Source organism: Hyperolius riggenbachi, chromosome 11 (assembly GCF_040937935.1).
Source record: "Hyperolius riggenbachi isolate aHypRig1 chromosome 11, aHypRig1.pri, whole genome shotgun sequence".
Classification (NCBI taxonomy): domain Eukaryota; kingdom Metazoa; phylum Chordata; class Amphibia; order Anura; family Hyperoliidae; genus Hyperolius; species Hyperolius riggenbachi.
Genome location: NC_090656.1, coordinates 33,022,984 through 33,044,632, shown reverse-complemented (window position 1 = coordinate 33,044,632; position 21,649 = coordinate 33,022,984). Strand labels below are relative to the sequence as shown.

At 46.0% G+C, this 21,649-nt stretch overlaps 1 protein-coding gene across 2 annotated transcripts in view; it reads right to left on the bottom strand.

Moving 5' to 3' along the window:
- LOC137538844 (lysine--tRNA ligase-like) overlaps nt 1–21,649 on the bottom strand; it is a 75,445-nt gene that overhangs the window by 6,734 nt on the left and 47,062 nt on the right. For both annotated transcript variants that reach the window (XM_068261216.1, XM_068261215.1), the window contains 2 exons: nt 19,261–19,434; nt 3,555–3,640 (listed from right to left, as the gene is read on the bottom strand). In XM_068261216.1, coding sequence (XP_068117317.1) covers nt 3,555–3,640; nt 19,261–19,434 — 260 coding nt within the window. The remainder of the gene's footprint in view (nt 1–3,554; nt 3,641–19,260; nt 19,435–21,649) is intronic.

The window sequence follows — 21,649 nt, the reverse complement described above, 5'->3', positions numbered from 1 at the left end:
ACAGTAGCAGTGTTTAAATTAAAACCATAGGGGATACAATTGGAGAAAGTGTATTTATTCATTTTTTCCTTTAAAATGCATAGAAATTAAAAATTACTGAAAACAAATACATACACGAAGAAAATAGCAGATGGAGCAAGAAATGATTGCTATACCCTTGTAATTTGTTCATGGTGTTTATCCACTGTAAGCCAGCAGGTCATCATCTTTACTGCTGGCAGACAAGACAAGGAGGGGGGGGCTGGAACAAAAAACTACAGCACCAACTGCCATTATCTATAAACACACACACTGACAATATAAACTGTCATGGCCATGGCTAAATTGCCCATAGCTGTAGGATATAAACCACAGCAGTTTAAAAAAAATCGAGCCCCTGAGTGAATGAACCGGGGTTCAGTAATAGTGCATTTGCAATATCAGCTAAAGTGCTAGTGCCAACATAGATCCGTGTTCTCCCTAGGCTCTTTTAGCCATGTGCTCCACCCGGCTAGTTTTGGTGCCCACCCGGCTGTCATCGGCTCACCTCCTCCTATGCTGTAAGCAGCATTGTGCACAGAAGCACAGGCCCTGCATCCTATCATATCGCCCCACCCGACTACTTTTTCATGCCACCCAGCTGCAAAAAAATTCTGGGGAGAACACTAGATAATGAGTGTCAAAAATAGCAAGCACACAAAAAAAGTGAAAAAATAAATATCAAATCACGTAAATGCATAGACAACCTGCTGTGAAAAATACCGTATATACTCGAGTATAAGCCGAGTTTTTTGGTAAAAAAAAAAAAAAGTGTCCTAAAAGTGGGGGTCTCGACCTATACTCGAGTCACTTACCCCCCACTATGAACAAATATAAAATAAAGTGTCCCCCGTCTCCACCAGAACAGTGTGGCCGCCGCGAATTTGCATACAAAAGTGACAGCTTTAAAGGTGCCGTCTCCCGCTGTGTGCCGTGTCCCCCGCCAGAGCAGCATGGCCGCTGCGGTTTTACATACAGCACAAAGCTTGTGCTGTCTCCCGCTGTGTGCTTTGTCCCCCGTTCCGAGTGGTGCGCGTGGCATATTTACCAGTGACGATGCACGGGTCCGCCACCTTCCGAGTGTCCCCGCCGGCATATGTCTTCGCACGCTCTCCTATCCACGCTGCCCGCCAGGAAACATCTGTAATTGGTCAGTTGTGCTGTATGTAAATTCATGGAGGCTGCGTTGCTCTGGTGGGGGACACGACACACAGCGGGAGACAGCAGAAAGCTGTCACTTTTGTATGCAAATTCACTGCATGGATCAGTAGATATGCCACGCTGCTCTGGTGGGGGACACAGGGCAAAGCACACATAAGGAGACAGCACAAAGCTATAGCTTTGTATGCAAATCCACAACACACTGTTATCACTTTGAAAGCAGCCCACAGCCTTCACTACAGGTCCTCCTCAAGTCAAACCACTGTATGCACAAGATACCTATGCTGCAGTGCAAACATCAGGCCTGCAATTGTTGGGACTTCAAGGTGTGTTGCTGCCTCCAGCCCTTATGAGGTTTGCTTATTGTAACAATCTGTAGGCTCTGATAGTTACTCTGCACAAAGGTTGTGTGTGTTTGGAAAGTGTTCTATTGTGAGGCAATAGAGGATAGGTAACTACCTGCTGATGCCGCTTTAAACCACACTGATTTGCAAAAGTATTAATCTTTTGCTGACATGGGATAGGTTCATCTTTTGCCACCAATGCAACCCCTGACCTCGGCTTATACTCGAGTCAATCTTTTTTTCCCAGTTTGGCTTATACTCGAGTATATACAGTACTCATACGTATGAGTAAAGGAGCAGTCTATAAGGTGTGCAAAGATGGTGCATAGATGAGAGGATACTTAGCCCAGTAGGCATTGGCCACGCCTCCTCTACTGAAAAAGGGTGACTCTTGCAAAACTAGTGGGGTCTGTCAGGGAGTCCTCCGTCCATCTTTGCCAGCAAGCCATTGTCCTTGCTTTATCTTGCATATCAAACTGGGCTAAGAATCCTCTGATCTATGCACACCGTAAAGGCTGCTCCTTTAGCAGTAGTATTTTTGTGCACAGCAGGTTTTGTATGCATATTTATGCGATTTGATGCTAATTTTTTGCAGTTTTTTTTTTTTTTTTTTTTGACGCTTATTATCTATCTACAGTATATAGGCACTAGCACATAAGCCGATATTGCACAAGCGCTATTATTACTGACCCGCGTTCATTCACCCAGGGGCTCAATTTTTGTATCTCTGGTGTGGTTTATATCCTAGAACTATGGGCATTTATATTGACTGAGCTTATATTGTGTTTGACAAGGAGTTTACAGGGTATTTTATGTATTTTTTAATACCATTGTACTATAATTAGACACTGACCTATTATGGTTTGTATTGAATTAACCCTCCTGGCGGTTAATTAATTCTGCAAAATAGGCAGAAATACATTTATTTATTTATTTTGTTTCATGTAAAGCTACCAGAGTGGTAGCTACATGAAACAACACTAGAGGGCGCATGTGTCCCTCTAGTGCGATCGTCGCCGGCATCAATAGCAAACAGGGGAAAGCGTATATAACGCGTTACCCTGTTTGCCTTTTTCTGTCGCCATGGCGATGATCGGAATGACGTCATGGACGTCAGACGCCTCCGATCCAGTCCTTAGCGCTGCCCGAAAGTCATTGGTCCGGGCAGCGCAGGGCTCTGGCGGGGGGACCCTCTTCCGCCGCTGCGAGCGGGAGATCAAGCTGTACGTGCGGCTAGCAAAGTGCTAGCTGCGCGTACAGCACTTTAAATGGGGCGAATCGCCCCACCAGGGGCTGAAATATTCTCCTGTGCAGCATAGCCCGAGCTCAGCTCGGGCTTACCGCCAGGAAGGTTAAGATAGTTTATATATATTTTTCAAAATTTATATTTCAAGTGGTGTTTTTTTTTCTATTCTTTGCCATGTAAAAACAAAATTTTAATTTTCAGAATCTGACTACTGGCAATAAAAGAGCAACGCATCACTTGTTGCTGGGCAGACTTCCCAGTTTCCTGGATTTCAGATGCAGCTACATGATGTCTCCAAGGGGCAACCAAGAAAAAAGTAACACAAAATCATTAAAAAAAAAAAAAAAACAGCACGACACTGTTGGGAAGAGCAACCAGAACATGGTGCCAACAAACCAAGGAAGGTGAGAATGCCTCATCAGAATAGCTCCACCCCATTTTTGTTCACTATGTGAGTGAATGCCACACCCCTCTGTGTCCATGCTTACAGACACAGCATCTATGTGCTACATTCTTAGCTCCGCCCCCTCACCCTCTTAGGTCTCCCCCGAATCCTAGCATGTGGCGATTTTCACTGCAAACTCCTCCCATCCTCATCCCAAACACCACACAATTTGCCGTGTCCCGTAAGTGGCTGTCAGCACCATGGCTGTCCGCCCCGGAGCCGTGTCCCATAAGTGGTTGTCAGCACCACGGGGGCGGAGCTGTGTCCCATAAGTGGCTGTCAGCACCACGGGGGCAGTGCTGTGTCCTGTAAGTGCCTGTCAGCACAGTGGGACCAGTACCTTGTCCAGAAGTCTTGCTGTGGTCCTGGGAGGGGGACACTCCACTTCTTTTTCTACACAGAGGTCATCTAGCAACTTGCGGGTCTCTGAATCACACAACAGAACACAACGCGGTCAATTATCAGTAACAAAAAAAGGTCCTTAATCTTACACATTCCTAGGATTTCTGGTTCACCATGAGCTTGCTGGGTAGTCTAACTCTGGGTGTTTAGAGTCCTACCACACAGAGCCATATTAATCCATGCCATACACTGATGAGGATTAACCGATCCGAAACAGTCTGTATGCATGTTGGATTATTGTGGCTCTGTAATATTAACAAGCTGGCTCTGTAATATTAACAAGCATATTCAGCAGTGATGCATCATGGGAGATATCATTTGCTCACTCCAACCTGAATTATCGCAAACACCTTCTGTTTTAAAGGACCACTTTCGCAAAAAATTTTAAAATGTTAAATACATGTAAAGATATACAAATAAGAAGTATGTTCCTTCCAGAGAAAAATGAGCCATAAATTACTTTTCTCCTATGTTGCCGTTACTGTCGCTGTAGTAGAAATCTGACAAAACCGACAGGTTTTGAACTAGTCCATCTCTTCATGGGGGATTCTCAGCAAGGCTTTTATTCTTTATAAAAACGTTCCCTGAAAAGGATTTACCGTATACAAAGATGATGGCCAGCCTCTGTGCTTACTGCACACTTTTTTGGCCGTTTGAAAGAGCAAATACAATTCACTCAATGCTTTTAAAACTATTATTATTATTTATTGCATTTATAAAGCGCCAACATATTACGCAGCGCTGGACAATAAATAGGGATACATGCATTGCAACAAGTGACAGACAGAGAGGTAGCAAACGGTTATACAACATAGCACAAGGTTATACATGCAATCGAGGTATAAAATGCGTTTTACAAAGACCTGGCAAAACAAGCCTGAATTAGTCCATGAGAAGGGTGTCATTGCTGGGGTAGTAAAATTAAGGACACGCTAAGGGAGGGGGGAGGCCCTGCTAAGGCTTACAATCTAAAGGTAGGGGGAGGGACACACAAGGTAGGATTGTGGAAAAGGTGATTGAGAGTGTTAGAATGTGGTAGATGTAAGGTAGGCCAATTTAAAGAAATGTGTTTTGAGGGCTTGCTTGAAGGTGTTGAAGGAAGGAGCGAGTCTGAGGGGGAGTGGAAGGGAGTTCCATAGGGTGGGCGAAGCTCTTGAGAAGTCTTGTAAGCGTGCATGGGAATGAGAGATGCGTGGTGAGGTCAGGCGGAGATCACTGGAGGACTAAACAAAACAAAACCTTGAAAATCCCTCATGAGCAGATGGGCTAGTCCAAAACATGTCAGTTCTGTCAGATTTCTACTACCTACTGTAAGTGACAGCAACATAGGAGAAAAGTAATTTATGGCTCATTTTACTCTGGAAGAAACATACTTCTTCTTTGGTAGTGTTTACATTTTAAATTTTACGATTTTTCGTGATCGTGCTTCTTTAACCACTTGAGGACCTAGGGCTTTCTACCCCTTAAGGACCGGCCACTTTTTTTTCCATTCAGACCACTGCAGCTTTCACGGTTTATTGCTCGCTCATACAACCTACCACCTAAATGAATTTTGGCTCCTTTTCTTGTCACTAATAAAGCTTTCTTTTGGTGCTATTTGATTGCTCCTGCGATTTTTACTTTTTATTATATTCATCAAAAAAGACATGAATTTTGGCAAAAAAATGATTTTTTTAACTTTCTGTGCTGACATTTTTCAAATAAAGTAAAATTTCTGTATACATGCAGCACGAAAAATGTGGACAAACATGTTTTTGATAAAAAAAAAACCCATTCAGTGTATATTTATTGGTTTGGGTAAAAGTTATAGCGTTTACAAACTATGGTGCAAAAAGTGAATTTTCCCATTTTCAAGCATCTATGACTTTTCTGACCCCCTGTCATGTTTCATGAGGGGCTAGAATTCCAGGATAGTATAAATACCCCCAAAATGACCCCATTTTGGAAAGAAGACATCCCAAAGTATTCACTGAGAGGCATAGTGAGTTCATAGAAGATATTATTTTTTGTCACAAGTAAGCGGAAAATGACACTTTGTGAAAAAAAAAAAAAAGTTTCCATTTCTTCTAACTTGCGACAAAAAAAAAAATGAAATCTGCCACGGACTCACCATGCCCCTCTCTGAATACCTTGAAGGGTCTACTTTCCAAAATGGGGTCATTTGTGGGGTGTGTTTACTGTCCTGACATTTTGGGGGGTGCTAAATTGTAAGCACCCCTGTAAAGCCTAAAGGTGCTCATTGGACTTTGGACCCCTTAGCGCACCTAGGCTGCAAAAAAGTGCCACACGTGGTATTGCCGTACTCAGGAGAAGTAGTATAATGTGTTTTGGGGTGTATTTTTACACATACCCATGCTGGGTGGGAGAAATATCTCTGTAAATGACAATTTGTTAATTTTTTTTTTACACACAATTGTCCATTTACAGAGATCTTTCTCCCACTCAGCATGGGTATGTGTAAAAATACACCCCAAAACACATTATACTACTTCTCCTGAGTACGGCGATACCACATGTGTGGCACTTTTTTGCACCCTAACTGCGCTAAAGGGCCCAAAGTCCAATGAGTACCTTTAGGATTTCACAGGTCATTTTGAGAAATTTCGTTTCAAGACTACTCCTCACGGTTTAGGGCCCCTAAAATGCCAGGGCAGTATAGGAACCCCACAAATGACCCCATTTTAGAAAGAAGACACCCCAAGGTATTCCGTTAGGAGTATGGGGAGTTCATAGATGATTTTATTTTTTGTCACAAGTTAGCGGAAAATGACACTTTGTGAAAAAACACAATTAAAATCAATTTCCGCTAACTTGTGACAAAAAATAAAATCTTCTATGAACTCGCCATACTACTAACGGAATACCTTGGGGTGTCTTCTTTCTAAAATGGGGTCATTTGTGGGGTTCCTATACTGCCCTGGCATTTTAGGGGCCCTAAACCGTGAGGAGTAGTCTTGAAACGAAATTTCTCAAAATGACCTGTGAAATCCTAAAGGTACTCATTGGACTTTGGGCCCTTTAGCGCAGTTAGGGTGCAAAAAAGTGCCACACACGTGGTATCACCGTACTTGGGAGAAGTAGTACAATGTGTTTTGGGGTGTATTTTTTACACATACCCATGCTGGGTGGGAGAAACACCTCTGTAAATGACAATCTTTTGATTTTTTTTACACACAATTGTCCATTTACAGCGGTATTTCTCCCACCCAGCATGGGTATGTGTAAAAATACACCCCAAAACACATTGTACTACTTCTCCCGAGTACGGCGATACCACATGTGTGGCACTTTTTTGCACCCTAACTGCGCTAAAGGGCCCAAAGTCCAATGAGCACCTTTAGGATTTCACAGGTCATTTTTGTTTCAAGACTACTCCTCACGGTTTAGGGCCCCTAAAATGCCAGGGCAATATAGGAACCCCACTAATGACCCCATTTTAGAAAGAAGACACCCCAAGGTATTCCGTTAGGTGTATGGTGAGTTCATAGAAGTTTTTATTTTTTTGTCACAAGTTAGCGGAAATTGATTTTAATTGTTTTTTTTCACAAAGTGTCATTTTCCGCTAACTTGTGACAAAAAATAAAATCTTCTATGAACTCACCATACTCCTAACGGAATACGTTTGGGTGTCTTCTTTCTAGAATGGGGTCATTTGTGTGGTTCCTATACTGCCCTGGCATTTTAGGGGCCCTAAACCGTGAGTAGTCTTGAAACAAAAATGACCTGTGAAATCCTAAAGGTACTCATTGGACTTTGGGCCCCTTAGCGCAGTTAGGCTGCAAAAAAGTGCCAATCATGTGGTATCGCCGTACTCGGGAGATGTAGTATAATGTGTTTTGGGGTGTATTTTTACACATACCCATGCTGGGTGGGAGAAATACCTCTGTAAATGACAATTGTTTGATTTTTTTTTACACACAATTGTCCATTTACAGAGAGATTTCTCCCACCCAGCATGGGTATGTGTAAAAATACACCCCAAAACACATTATACTACTTCTCCTGAGTACGGCGATACCACATGTGACACTTTTTTGCAGCCTAGGTGCGCTAAGGGGCCCAACGTCCTAATCACAGGTCATTTTGAGGCATTTGTTTTCTAGACTACTCCTCACGGTTTAGGGCCCCTAAAATGCCAGGGCAGTATAGGAACCCCACAAGTGACCCCATTTTAGAAAGAAGACACCCCAAGGTATTCCGTTAGGTGTATGGCGAGTTCATAGAAGATTTTATTTTTTGTCACAAGTTAGTGAAAAATGACACTTTGTGAAAAAAAAAAAAATCAATTTCCGCTAACTTTTGACAAAAAATAAAATCTTCTATGAACTCGTCATACACCTAACAGAATACATTGGGGTGTCTTTTTTCTAAAATGGGGTCCGTTTCTGGGGTTCCTATACCGCCCTGGCATTTTACGGGCCCAAAACCGTGAGTAGTCTGGAAACCAAATGTCTCAAAATGACCGTTCAGGGGTATAAGCATCTGCAAATTTTGATGACAGGTGGTCTATGAGGGGGCGAATTTTGTGGAACCGGTCATATGCAGGGTGGCCTTTTAGATGACAGGTTGTATTGGGCCTGATCTGATGGATAGGAGTGCTAGGGGGGGTGACAGGAGGTGATTGATGGGTGTCTCAGGGGGTGGTTAGAGGGGAAAATAGATGCAATTAATGCACTGGGGAGGTGATCGGAAGGGGGTCTGAGGGGGATCCGAGGGTTTGGCTGAGTGATCAGGAGCCCACACGGGGCAAATTAGGGCCTGATCTGATGGGTAGGTGTGCTAGGGGGTGACAGGAGGTGATTGATGGGTGTCTCAAGGTGTGATTAGAGGGGGGAATAGATGCAAGCAATGCACTGGCGAGGTGATCAGGGCTGGGGCCTGAGGGCATTCTGAGGGTGTGGGCGGGTGATTGAGTGCCCTAGGGGCAGATAGGGGTCTAATCTGATAGGTAGCAGTGACAGGGGGTGATTAATGGGTAATTAGTGGGTGTTTAGGGTAGAGAACAGATATAAACACTGCCCTTGGGAGGTGATCTGACGTCGGATCTGCGGGCAAACTATTGGTGTGGATGGGTGATCAGATTGCCCGCAAGGGGCAGGTTAGGGGCTGATTGATGAGTGGCAGTGACAGGGGGTGATTGATGGGTGGCAGTGCCAGGGGGTGATTGATGGGTGGTAGTGACAGGGGGTGATTGATGGGTGATTGACAGGTGATCAGTGGGTTATTACAGGGAAGAACAGATGTAACTAATGCACTGGCGAATTGATAAGGGGGGGTCTGAGGGCAATCTGAGCGTGTAGGCGGGTGATTGGGTGCCCGCAAGGGGCAGATTAGGGTCTGATCTGATGGGTACCAGTGACAGGTGGTGATAGGGGGTGATTGATGGGTAATTAGTGGGTGTTTAGAGGAGAGAATAGATGTAAACACTGCGCTTGGGTGGTGATCTGATGTCGGATCTGCGGGCGATCTATTGGTGTGGGTGGGTGATCAGATTGCCCGCAAGGGGCAGGTTAGGGGCTGATTAATGGGTGGCAGTGACAGGGGGTGATTGATGGGTGGCAGTGACAGGGGGTGATTGATGGGTGATTGACAGGTGATCAGTGGGTTATTACAGGGAAGGACAGATGTAAATAATGCCATGGCGAATTGATAAGGGGGGGGGGGGGTCTGAGGGCAATCTGAGCGTGTAGGCGGGTGATTGGGTGCCCGCAAGGGGCAGATTAGGGTCTGATCTGATGGGTAACAGTGACAGGTGGTGATAGGGGGTGATTGATGGGTAATTAGTGGGTGTTTAGAGGAGAGAATAGATGTAAACACTGCGTTTGGGTGGTGATCTGATGTCGGATCTGCGGGCGATCTATTGGTATGGGTGAGTGATCAGATTGCCCGCAAGGGGCAGGTTAGGGGCTGATTGATGGGTGGCAGTGACAGGGGGTGATTGATGGGTGATTGACAGGTGATTGACAGGTGATCGGGGGGATAGATGCATACAGTACACAGGGGGGGGGGGGGGGTCTGGGGAGAATCTGAGGGGTGGGGGGGTGATCAGGAGGGGGCAGTGGGCAGGGGGGGAGATAAAAAAAAAAATAGCGTTGACAGATAGTGACAGGGAGTGATTGATGGGTGATTAGGGGGGTGATTGGGTGCAAACAGGGGTCTGGGGGGTGGGCAGGGGGGGGGGGGGTCTGAGGGGTGCTGTGGGCGATCTGGGGCAGGGGGGGGGGGGAATCAGTGTGCTTGGGTGCAGACTAGGGTGGCTGCAGCCTGCCCTGGTGGTCCCTCGGACACTGGGACCACCAGGGCAGGAGGCAGCCTGTATAATACACTTTGTAAACATTACAAAGTGTATTATACACTTTGTATGCGGCGATCGCGGGGTTAACATCCCGCCGGCGCTTCCGTATGGCCGGCGGGATGTTGTGACGGGCAAGCGGTGACAGGCGCCGGCGGAGGATCGCGTCACGGATGACGCGATCGCTCCGCCCATGCCCTTAGAAGGACCGCCGTCTCTGTGGGTGAGCCGGTCCTTCAGGGCTCCACTTCCCGGCCGCCTCTGTGCGTTAGGCGGTCGGGAAGTGGTTAACGGAAAGTGGATCCCGCAAGGACCGCCGCATGCACAGAGGCGGCGGTCCTTGTACGGGCATGGGCGGAGCAATCGCGTCATCCGTGACGCGATCCTCCGCCGGGGATCGATGGCCGGGGATTTAGCCTCCAGCTCGCCGACCACTTAGCAGCGCCGGCGGGCGGAGGAATACACATATCCGCCGATCATTGCGTATAATAGGCTTTGTAATGTATACAAAGCCTATTAAAAAGGCTGCCTCCTGCCTTGGTGGTCCCAGTGTCCGAGGGACCACCAAGGCAGGCCGCACCCACCCTAGTCTGCACCCAAGCACACTGATTTCTCCCCCCCCTGCCCCCTGATCGCCCACAGCACCCCTAAGATGACCCCCCTGCCCACCCCCCAGACCCCTGTTTGCACCCAATCACCCCCCTAATCACCCATCAATCACTCCCTGTCACTATCTGTCGACACTATTTTTTTTTATTCCCTAAACTGCCCCCTGCTCCCTCTTGATCACCCCCCACCCCTCAGATTCTTCCCAGACCCCCCCCCCCCCCCGTGTACTGTATGCCTCTATCCCCCTGTAATGGTTCACCATGAGCTTGCTGGGTAGTCTATAACTCTGGGTGTTTAGAGTCCTACCACACAGAGCCATATTAATCCATGCCATACACTGATGAGGATTAACCGATCCGAAACAGTCTGTTTGCATGTTGGATTATTGTGGCTCTGTAATATTAACAAGCATATTCAGCAGTGATGCATCATGGGAGATATCATTTGCTCACTCCAGCCTGAATTATCGCAAACACCTTCTGTTTTTAAAGGACCACTTTCGCAAAAAATTGTAAAATGTTAAATACATGTAAAGATATACAAATAAGTAGTATGTTCCTTCCAGAGAAAAATGAGCCATAAATTACTTTTCTCCTATGTTGCCATTACTGTCGCTGTAGTAGAAATCTGACAGAACCGACAGGTTTTGAACTAGTCCATCTCTTCATGGGGCATTCTCGCAAGGCTTTTATTCTTTATAAAAAACGTTCCCTGAAAAGGATTTATACAAAGATGATGGCCAGCCTCTGTGCTCACTGCACACTTTTTTTGGCCGTTTGAAAGAGCAAATACAATTCACTCAATGCTTTTCAAACTATTATTATTATTTATTGTATTTATAAAGCGCCAACATATTACGCAGCGCTGGACAATAAATAGGGATACATACATTGCAACCAAGTGACAGACAGAGAGGTAGCAAACGGTTATTTACAACATAGCACAAGGTTATACATGCAATCGAGGTATAAAATGCGTTTTACAAAGACCTGGCAAAACAAGCCTGAATTAGTCCATGAGAAGGGTGTCATTGCTGGGGTAGTAAAATCAAGGACACGCTAAGGGAGGGGGGGAGGCCCTGCTAAGGCTTACAATCTAAAGGTAGGGGGAGGGACACACAAGGTAGGACTGTGGAAAAGGTGATTGAGAGTGTTAGAGTGTGGTAGATGTAGGGTAGGCCAATTTAAAGAAATGTGTTTTTGAGGGCTTGCTTGAAGGTGTTGAGGCGGCGGTCCTTGTACGGGGCATGGGCGGAGCAATCGCGTCATCCGTGATGCCGATCCTCTGCCGGGGATCGATGGCCGGGGATTTAGCCTCCAGCTCGCCGGCTACTTAGCAGCGCCGGCGGGCGGAGGAATACACATATCCGCCGATCATTGCGTATAATAGGCTTTGTAATGTATACAAAGCCTATTATACAGGCTGCCTCTCCTGGCCTGGTGGTCCCAGTGTCCGAGGGACCACCAGGGCAGGCGGCAGCCACCCTAGTCTGCACCCAAGTACACTGATTTCTCCCCCCCTGCCCTCTGATCGCCCACAGCACCCCTCAGACACCCCCCCTGCCCACCCCCCAGACCCCTGTTTGCACCCAATCACCCCCCTAATCACCCATCAATCACTCCCTGTCACTATCTGTCGACACTATTTTTTTTTTTAAATTCCCTAAACTGCCCCCTGCTCCCTCCTGATCACTCCCCAACCCCTCAGATTCTCCCCAGACCCCCCCCCCCCCCCCTGTGTACTGTATGCCTCTATCCCACTGTAATAACCCACTGATCACCTGTCAATCACCCATCAATCACCCCCTGTCACTGCCACCCATCAATCAGCCCCTAACCTGCCCCTTGCGGGCAATCTGATCACCCACCCACACCAATAGATCGCCCGCAGATCCGACGTCAGATCACCTCCCAAGTGCAGTGTTTACATCCGTTCTCTACCCTAAACACCCACTAATTACCCATCAATCACCCCCTATCACCACCTGTCACTGTTACCCATCAGATCAGACCCTAATCTGCCCCTTGCGGGCACCCAATCACCCGCCTACATGCTCAGATTGCCCTCAGACCCCCCCTTATCAATTCGCCAGTGCATTACTTACATCTGTTCTTCCCTGTAATAACCCACTGATCACCTGTCAATCACCCATCAATCACCCCCTGTCACTGCCACCCATCAATCAGCCCTTAACCTGCCCCTTGCGGGCAATCTGATCAGCCACCCACATAAATAGATCGCCCGCAGATCTGACGTCAAATCACCTCCTAAGTGCATTGTTTACTTCTGTTCTCTACCCTAAACACCCACTTATTACCCATCAATCACCCCCTGTCACTGCTACCCATCAGATTAGACCCCTATCTGCCCCTAGGGCACTCAATCACCCGCCCACACCCTCAGAACGCCCTCAGACCCCAGTCCTGATCACCTCGCCAGTGCATTGCTTGCATCTATTCCCCCCTCTAATCACACCTTGAGACACCCATCAATCACCTCCTGTCACCCCCTAGCACACCTACCCATCAGATCAGGCCCTAATTTGCCCCGTGTGGGCTCCTGATCACTCGGCCAAACCCTCAGATCGCCCTCAGACCCCCTTCCGATCACCTCCCCAGTGCATTGATTGCATCTATTTTCCCCTCTAACCACCCCCTGAGACACCCATCAATCACCTCCTGTTACCCCCCTAGCACTCCTATCCATCAGATCAGGCCCAATACAACCTGTCATCTAAAAGGCCACCCTGCTTATGACCGGTTCCACAAAATTCGCCCCCTCATAGACCACCTGTCATCAAAATTTGCAGATGCTTATACCCCTGAACGGTCATTTTGAGACATTTGGTTTCCAGACTACTCACAGTTTTGGGCCCGTAAAATGTCAGGGCGGTATAGGAACCCCAGAAACGGACCCCATTTTAGAAAAAAGACACCCCAAGGTATTCTGTTAGGTGTATGACTAGTTCATAGAAGATTTTATTATTTGTCAAAAGTTAGCGGAAATTGATTTTTATTGTTTTTTTTCCCACAAAGTGTCATTTTTCACTAACTTGTGACAAAAAATAAAATCTTCTATGAACTCGCCATACATGGCGTCACTTGTGGGGTTCCTATACTGCCCTGGCATTTTAGGGGCCCTAAACCATGAGGAGTAGTCTAGAAAACAAATGCCTGTGAATAGGACGTTGGGCCCCTTAGCGCACCTAGGCTGCAAAAAGTGTCACACATGTGGTATCGCCGTACTCATATTTCTCCCACCCAGCATGGGTATGTGTAAAAATACACCACAAAACACATTATACTACTTCTCCTGAGTATGGCGGTACCACATGTGTGGCACTTTTTTACACCCTAAGTGCGCTAAGGGGCCTAAAGTCCAATGAGTACCTTTAGGATTTCACAGGTCATTTTGCGACATTTGGTTTCAAGACTACTCCTCACGGTTTAGGGCCCCTAAAATGCCAGGACAATATAGGAACCCCCCAAATAACCCCATTCTAGAAAGAAGACACCCAAAGGTATTCCGTTAGGAGTATGGTGAGTTCATAGAAGATTTTATTTTTGTCACAAGTTAGCGGAAATTAATTTTAAATAGTTTTTTTTTCACAAACTTGTGACAAAAAATAAAATCCTAACGGAATACCTTGGGGTGTCTTCTTTCTAAAATGGGGTCATTAGTGGGGTTCCTATACTGCCCTGGCATTTTAGGGGCCCCTAAACCATGAGGAGTAGTCTTGAAACAAAAATGACCTGTGAAATCCTAAAGGTACTCATTGGACTTTGGGCCCCTTAGCGAAGTTAGGGTGCAAAAAAGTGCCACATGTGGTATCGCCGTACTCAGGAGAAGTAGTATAATGTGTTTTGGGGTGTATTTTTACACATACCCATGCTGAGTGGGAGAAATATCTCTGTAAATGGACAATTGTGTGTAAAAAAAAAAAATAATCAAAAATTGTCATTTACAGAGATATTTCTCCCACCCAGCATGGGTATGTGTAAAAATACACCCCAAAACACATACTACTTCTCCTGAGTACGGCAATACCAAATGTGTTGCACTTGTTTGCAGCCTAACTGCGCTAAGGGGCCCAAAGTCCAATGAGCACCTTTAGGCTTTACAGGTGGTGCTTACAATTAGCACCCCCCAAAATGCCAGGACAGTGAACACACCCCACAAATGACCCCATTTTGGAAAGTAGACACTTCAAGGTATTCAGAGAGGAGCATAGGGAGTCCGTGGCAGATTTCATTTTTTTTTGTCGCAAGTTAGCAGAAATGGAAGCTTTTTTTTTTTTTTTTTTGTCACAAAGTGTCATTTTATGCTAACTTGTGACAAAAATAAAATCTTCTATGAACTCACCATGCCTCTCAGTGAATACTTTGGGATGTCTTCTTTCCAAAATGGGGTCATTTGGGGGGTATTTATACTATCCTGGCATTCTAGCCCCTCATGAAACATGACAGGTGGTCAGAAAAGTCATAGATGCTTAAAAATGGGAAAATTCACTTTTTGCACCATAGTTTGTAAACGCTATAACTTTTACCCAAACCAATCAATATAGGCTGAATGGTTTTTTTTTTTTATTAAAAACATGTTTGTCCACATTTTTCGTGCTGCATGTATACAGAAATTTTACTTTATTTGAAAAATGTCAGCACAGAAAGTAAAAAAAATAAATATTTTTTTGACAAAATTCAAGTTTTTTTGATGAATATAATAAAAAGTAAAAATCGCAGCAGCAATCAAATAGCACCAAAAGAAAGCTTTATTAGTGACAAGAAAAGGAGCCAAAATTCATTTAGGTGGTAGGTTGTATGAGCGAGCAATAAACCGTGAAAGCTGCAGTGGTCTGAATTGAAAAAAAGGGTCTGGTCCTTAAAGGGGAACTTCAGCCTAAACAAACATACTGTCATCAAGTTACATTAGTTATGTTAATTAGACTAGATAGGTAATATAATCTCTTACCCACCCTGTTTTAAAAGAACAGGCAAATGTTTGTGATTCATGGGGGCTGCCATCTTTGTCATGGGGGCAGCCATCTTTTTGGTTGAAAGGAGGTGACAAGAAGCAGGAGACAGTTCCAGCTGTCCTGTGTCCTGATCAGCCCTTCCAGCTGCACATGCTAGGCTTCAAATGTCAAATTCAAAATGTAAAAAAAAAAAAGTGCACCAAAACAGCAGAACGAGAACAACAAAATCAGAAATCCCATCATGCTTTGCACAGCATCAGGGAAAAATGCCCGGGCAGTTTTCTTCTGTGCAGCTAAAAATGAGGCTTGTATAAGAGAAACAAAGTTCTGATGCTGTGAAACTGTTAAACACCAAGCCTTTTCAGTGCTGGTGGGTCAATTTTTAGTCCGGAGGTTCATTTTAAGGGGGATGGGGGGGGGGGGGGGGGGGTAAAGCCTGCGGTCCTCAAGTGGTTAAGAAGACAAAACTTCTGTTTTGCATAGCATTTTAGTAAGGAGGTTTTTTGGTCTTTGTTATCCCCTTACACACTCCTAGGAGTTCTGGTTCCCTATGAGCTTGCTGGGCAATCTGTTACAATTTACAGAAAAAAAAAATTCCCTACAGGTTATCATGCTATGCCTAATCTTTTAGAGCAGAGAGGAAGTTCTGAGTTTATATACATTTTAAAGGAAATCAGGTGAAGAAAGTATACACAGCTTTAAGTCTGAGTGTCCCTCACTGAGGTTCCCCAGCGCTCCAGCTGTCAGCCACATAGTGGATCGCTGTCCCGGCTTCTGCCCATGCCTCTCGCATTCGCTCTCCCGCTGCCGGGAGCATTGTGTGCTTGCGCAGTGCTAATGTGCAGAATGCTACTGGCAGAAGCAGCGTTAAAGGCACAGGCATGCGCAGAAGCTGCCGACCCGCTACGTGACTAACAGCTGGACCCTGGAGCGCAGCGGAACTGCGGCGAGGGACACACAGGCTTCCAGGGGCAGTAAGAAGCCCCAAGTAAAGCTGTATATACTTTCTTCACTTCGGATTTCCTTTAAAGAGACTCTGTAACATGAAAAAGATCCCCTGGGGGGTACTCACCTCGGGTGGGGGAAGCCTCCGGATCCTAATGAGGCTTCCCACGCCGTCCTCTGTCCCACGGGGGTCTCGCTGCAGCCCTCTGAACATAATAACATGTTCTGAACATGTAATTTCAATATTTACCTTTGCTGGCTCCAGCGGGGGCGCTGTGGCTGCTTTCCTCTCCGAACTACACGGAAATACCCGATCTCAGTCGGGTCCGCTCTACTGCGCAGGCGCCGGAAACTTGCGCCCGCGCAGTAGAGCAGACCCGCCGGCGATCGGGTATTCCCGTGTAGTTCGGAGCCGACAGCCGTCAGAGCGCCTGCGCAGGAGCCAGAAAGGTAAATATTACGTCACGGCTGTTCGGAGGGCTGCAGCGAGACCCCCGTGGGACAGAGGACGGCGTGGGAAGCCTCATTAGGATCCGGAGGCTTCCCCCACCCGAGGTGAGTACCCCCCAGGGGATTTTTTGAGGTTACAGATCCTCTTTAAAGTGGACCTGAACACAGAACTTCCTCTTTGCTCTAAAAAGATAAGCAACAGCATAACATGTTAAGAAAAATATTTATTTTGTTACAGCGGATACAAATTCTGCAATAAATCTGCTTCTTGCTACTTCCTGCTTTCATGGACGCAGACATAGGGTTAACATCCTCTGTTCACAAATTAGTTGCTCTACCGAAGCAGCCAGCTGACACAGCTGAGATATCAAATTACCATTGTGATTAGTCACAGATGAGGGGAAATTAGACAAGCTAAACTCTCTAAATACATACAGTGTGCATTTCTTCGTTTTCCTTCTCTCCTGTGCAAGAGTTCAGGTCCACTTCATGGACTACAGCCTTTTATACATTTCGATTGGGAGCACAATAAAATTGCCACACAGAGCTGAGCTGTCCATCAGCCAGCTGAGTTTAGCAACGACGGAGCGGCAATAGCACTAGGATTGCACAGCGACGGGAGACTGAAAGCTACACCTTGGCAGAGATAAGAGGCTTCCGACAAGGCGTCGATTTCAGCTGTGTGCATGTGGAAAAGGGTAAACTGTGAGCTTTGCTTTCCCACAATGCAGCTGGGCCATAAACATTTCATATCAGTAGATGGATTGAAGAGAGTTGTACAGAGCCACACTTTGCCCCGATGAGGGGAGAGCTGTACGCTGCTGTGTAATGCAGAGCTATAGAGGTGCTATAATCCAGCAGCTTTGCATGTCTTTTCACTCAAATAAAACAGAATGATTTATCTGGATCCGCCCACCCTCTGGAAGTGGAGCATTATGGGTCTTGCTTAAAGATAATCAATGAGGTGCTGATAATTGCAGCCTGACTGCAGATGTAATGCAACCTGCATTCAACTTGGCCAAATAGGCAGGAAGTGGGCAAGAATTGGCCAAATAGGCAGGAAGTGGGCACACAAGATACACTTCCAGGCTGCATACAGTTTGCATCAAATTTGCATGCACGCTAGAATTATTGCCATGTCATTGAATCTTTCTAGTTTTGCTTTTTGGACATGTGAAGCAATAAAATGCTGCTCACCTGATCAAAATGCTTCAATAAATACAAGGATATATAGCTGCAAAGTGATATAGGTACCAATAATTGGGAGGAAAAAACATTATATCCTTAAAAGGTGTTCCACTACATCAATGTGAAGCACTTCAATAAATACAAGGATATATAGCTGCAAAGTGATGCGATTGTCCACAAACCAAGAGCAAATTGCATCATTTTTTTTGCTTCAATGCAAGAGATATGCAAAAAGACACAAACAGTGAAAAAAATCTTTCCATGTATATAGTGAACACACTAGAGGCGACAACGTCCACTTGTTTCAGATAGTAACCCTTCTTCAGGCCTTTATCTAAATAGTGTACATCTGCACAGCAAAAGCTGATATCATGCAGTAAAATCCCATCTGGACAATGATAAAACCAGGGGAAACGCCACCCTCTAAATGTCAGAAACAGGAGCCGTATAACAGCAGGACGACCAGGCACCAGCTGGTTTTATGCTAACCACAAGAAAATTTATTACCAGCTGGTTTTATGTTCAATGCTTTATCATTGTCCATTGTCTTTAAAGAGAACCAGAGACGTTGGACAAAAGATTTCATACATACCTGGGGCTTCCTCCAGCCCCATAAGCCTGGATCGCTCCCACGCCGCCGTCCTCCGCTGCCTCTATCCGCCGGTACCGGGTCCCGTACTTTCGGCCAGTCGACGCAAGTGCAGTGCGTCACTGCGGGCGGACAATTGTACGCAAGAACAGGGACTCCTCCATATTCTTACGCATGCGCCTCCATACTACGCAGACGCATGCGTCTCCATACTACGCAGACGCATGCGTAAGGATATGGAGGGAGTCCCTGCTCTTGCGTACAATTGGCCGCGTCCGCCAGAAGCGATAGAGGCAGCGGAGGATGGCGGCGTGGGAGCGATCCAGGCTTATGGGGCTGGAGGAAGCCCCAGGTATGTATAAAAGCTTTTTCATTTTTTGAATACAGTTCGTCTCTGGTTCCCTTTAAGAATAGAATATGGTTTCCTCCCGATTATGTTTATCTATATCACCTGATCGAAATGATCACATGCTTTTCCACAGATTCCCCCGCTGCAGAAATGCCCTCGGAGGAGGACGGATCACTGTAATGATTAGTGTTATTTGGGGATGGCCTATCAGTGTGGCTCAGCCACTGTCTCACAACTGCCAGCGTCTCACCTTCAGTGTCAAACTGGTCTGTTGCTGGAAGCTTCCTCCTCAGGACCTTCTCCAGTTCATGCACCATGCTGATCCTTCTGAATGGTGGGGTGAAATCTATTTCCTGGGCTGGTCCGTCTGGCCCCTCCGGGTGATAGGTCACCTTATATCCTCCGGTGATATGCTTCACCATCCCTGCAAAGAGGCACAACATCAATAGCTTCTATACGAGCCAATAAGACGTTCAGTGGGTTAACACTAAGCATCACATAAATACAATTCATAAAAAGATCTGTAATGTCTGCCAGCTGCAGGAAGTGGAATCTGGAGTCACGTGACCAATGCCTAGGCATGACTCGAGTGATGGTAGTGGCAACCGCTAAGCTACAAGTCACAGCGTCAGGATGTGATCTCGGGAAGTGACTGAGCGCAGTCTGCACCCCATATCTGACTGGAACCACTACTACTGAGACAAACATGGAGGCCACCACTGATGATTTCCCCACTAAGACACGCTGGCTTCCCAGCTTACCTGATCCCCATCTACCATTCTGCTGAGTCACTGATACACAGATCAGGCTTTCTGGTAGCTACTGAGCGCGCCCAGCCGGGCTGCAGCTCTCTTAAGCTGCTCCAGACCTTGTCTCAGATTTCTACACCTTTAAACCTATTTGTGCTGAAACTGGACCCAAAATACAGAGGAATTCCACCCACCACGACTAAGGCTACAACTACAACCAACCAGAACAATCGGATTACTTTGGATGGCAGAGATTTAAACTGGATTGAAATCCTCCATGAAGCTTACCACTGCTGAACACACCAAGCCTTCTAACAGCTGACCTGAAACAAGACCTTCAACCTCTCTGAAGACTTGATTGCCTGTGATTGCCCTCACTCCACCCTGTGAGTAATCCTTTATCCATTATCCAAGGCATATGCACCAAGTGACTATTTTCCACATTTATGTTATCATTTATCATCTAACTCTAAAACAAGGAACGTTACTTAAGCCCCATCTACACGATACGATTCATTGTACGATTCGATTACGATTCTATTTACGATCCGATTAAATCCAACATGTCCGATCAGGATTCGATTCAATTCGATTTGCCATTGTTTTGCAATGGCAAATCGAATTGAATCGAATCGAATCCTGATCGGACATGTTGGATTTAATCGGATTGTAAATAGAATCGTAATCGAATCGTACAAAGAATCGTATCGTGTAGATGGGGCTTTAAAACAAATCTATGATCCAACTCTGTGTAGGTAGGAAAGGATTTTGCACAGATCCCCTTTGATCTCAGCAGGACTCCAGAAGTAAAAGCTATCTAAACAAGTCTATTGTCTCCAATGTCAACATACAAATACTCATCAAAGGATCTTCTCTCTGCCTGCCCTCCCAAGAAACAATTACAAATTAACACCTCACTAGCTCTCCTCTTAAAATCCTTTGGGATACTCAAGAAAAGCAGAAGGGGGAGGAGAGGGAGTGGATCCAAGTATAAAAAAACATAGTTGTCCCCAGGAAAGCTCAATCACAGCCACATTCTGCAATGCCAGATCGATAAATAATAAGACTGCAACCATACATGACCTAATAGAGCTCTCTGATTTGACCTTTTTGACAGAGACCTGGCTTGGGAAACATGCAGGCCCAACTCTTGAAGCAACCGTGCCGACCAATTATTCAGTCTTGCACTGTGAGAGACAAGTCCGCAAGGGTGGGGGGGTTGCCATATGCTTCAGATCCTCTTTGAACATAAGGCCCCTGCCCATAGGCCCCACTTAAACCTTTGAATGTCTTGCAGCCCAACTGTCAGCAGAAGTAAACAACATATTGCTCATATACCGCCCCCCCAAAAATGGTCCAGCCTTTCTTAAGGAAATATCTGAACTCTTATCCTGCCTAACAGTGGAACACCCTAGATGGATCATCCTGGGAGATTTTAATGCATGGGTGGATGATCACGACTCCCGCCTAGGAAGTGAACTACTTCTCATAATGAGTGAACTGGGTTTCTCTCAGGCTGTCAACTTCCCCACCCACAAGAAAGGGCACACCCTGGATCTTATATTTCATTCCGGACTTTTAATATCACACATGGATATAAACCCAGTGGTATGGTCAGACCACCACACCATCCACTTCTCTCTGACAGCACCAGCGATAAAACACAGAGGGAAAGAACTCATAAAATACCGTTCTCTGAAAGATGTCTCACCCCAGCACATTCAGAATACCCTCAACTTCAACGCATTAACCAATCATTGCGCAGACCCAGACTCCATGGTCCTGATGTACAACCATGCAGTGTCATCTGCCTATGACGCTCTTGCTCCAGTTCGCATTAAACGGTCTACACCACTTCACCATGCATGGTGGTTTGACAGCTCACTAAAG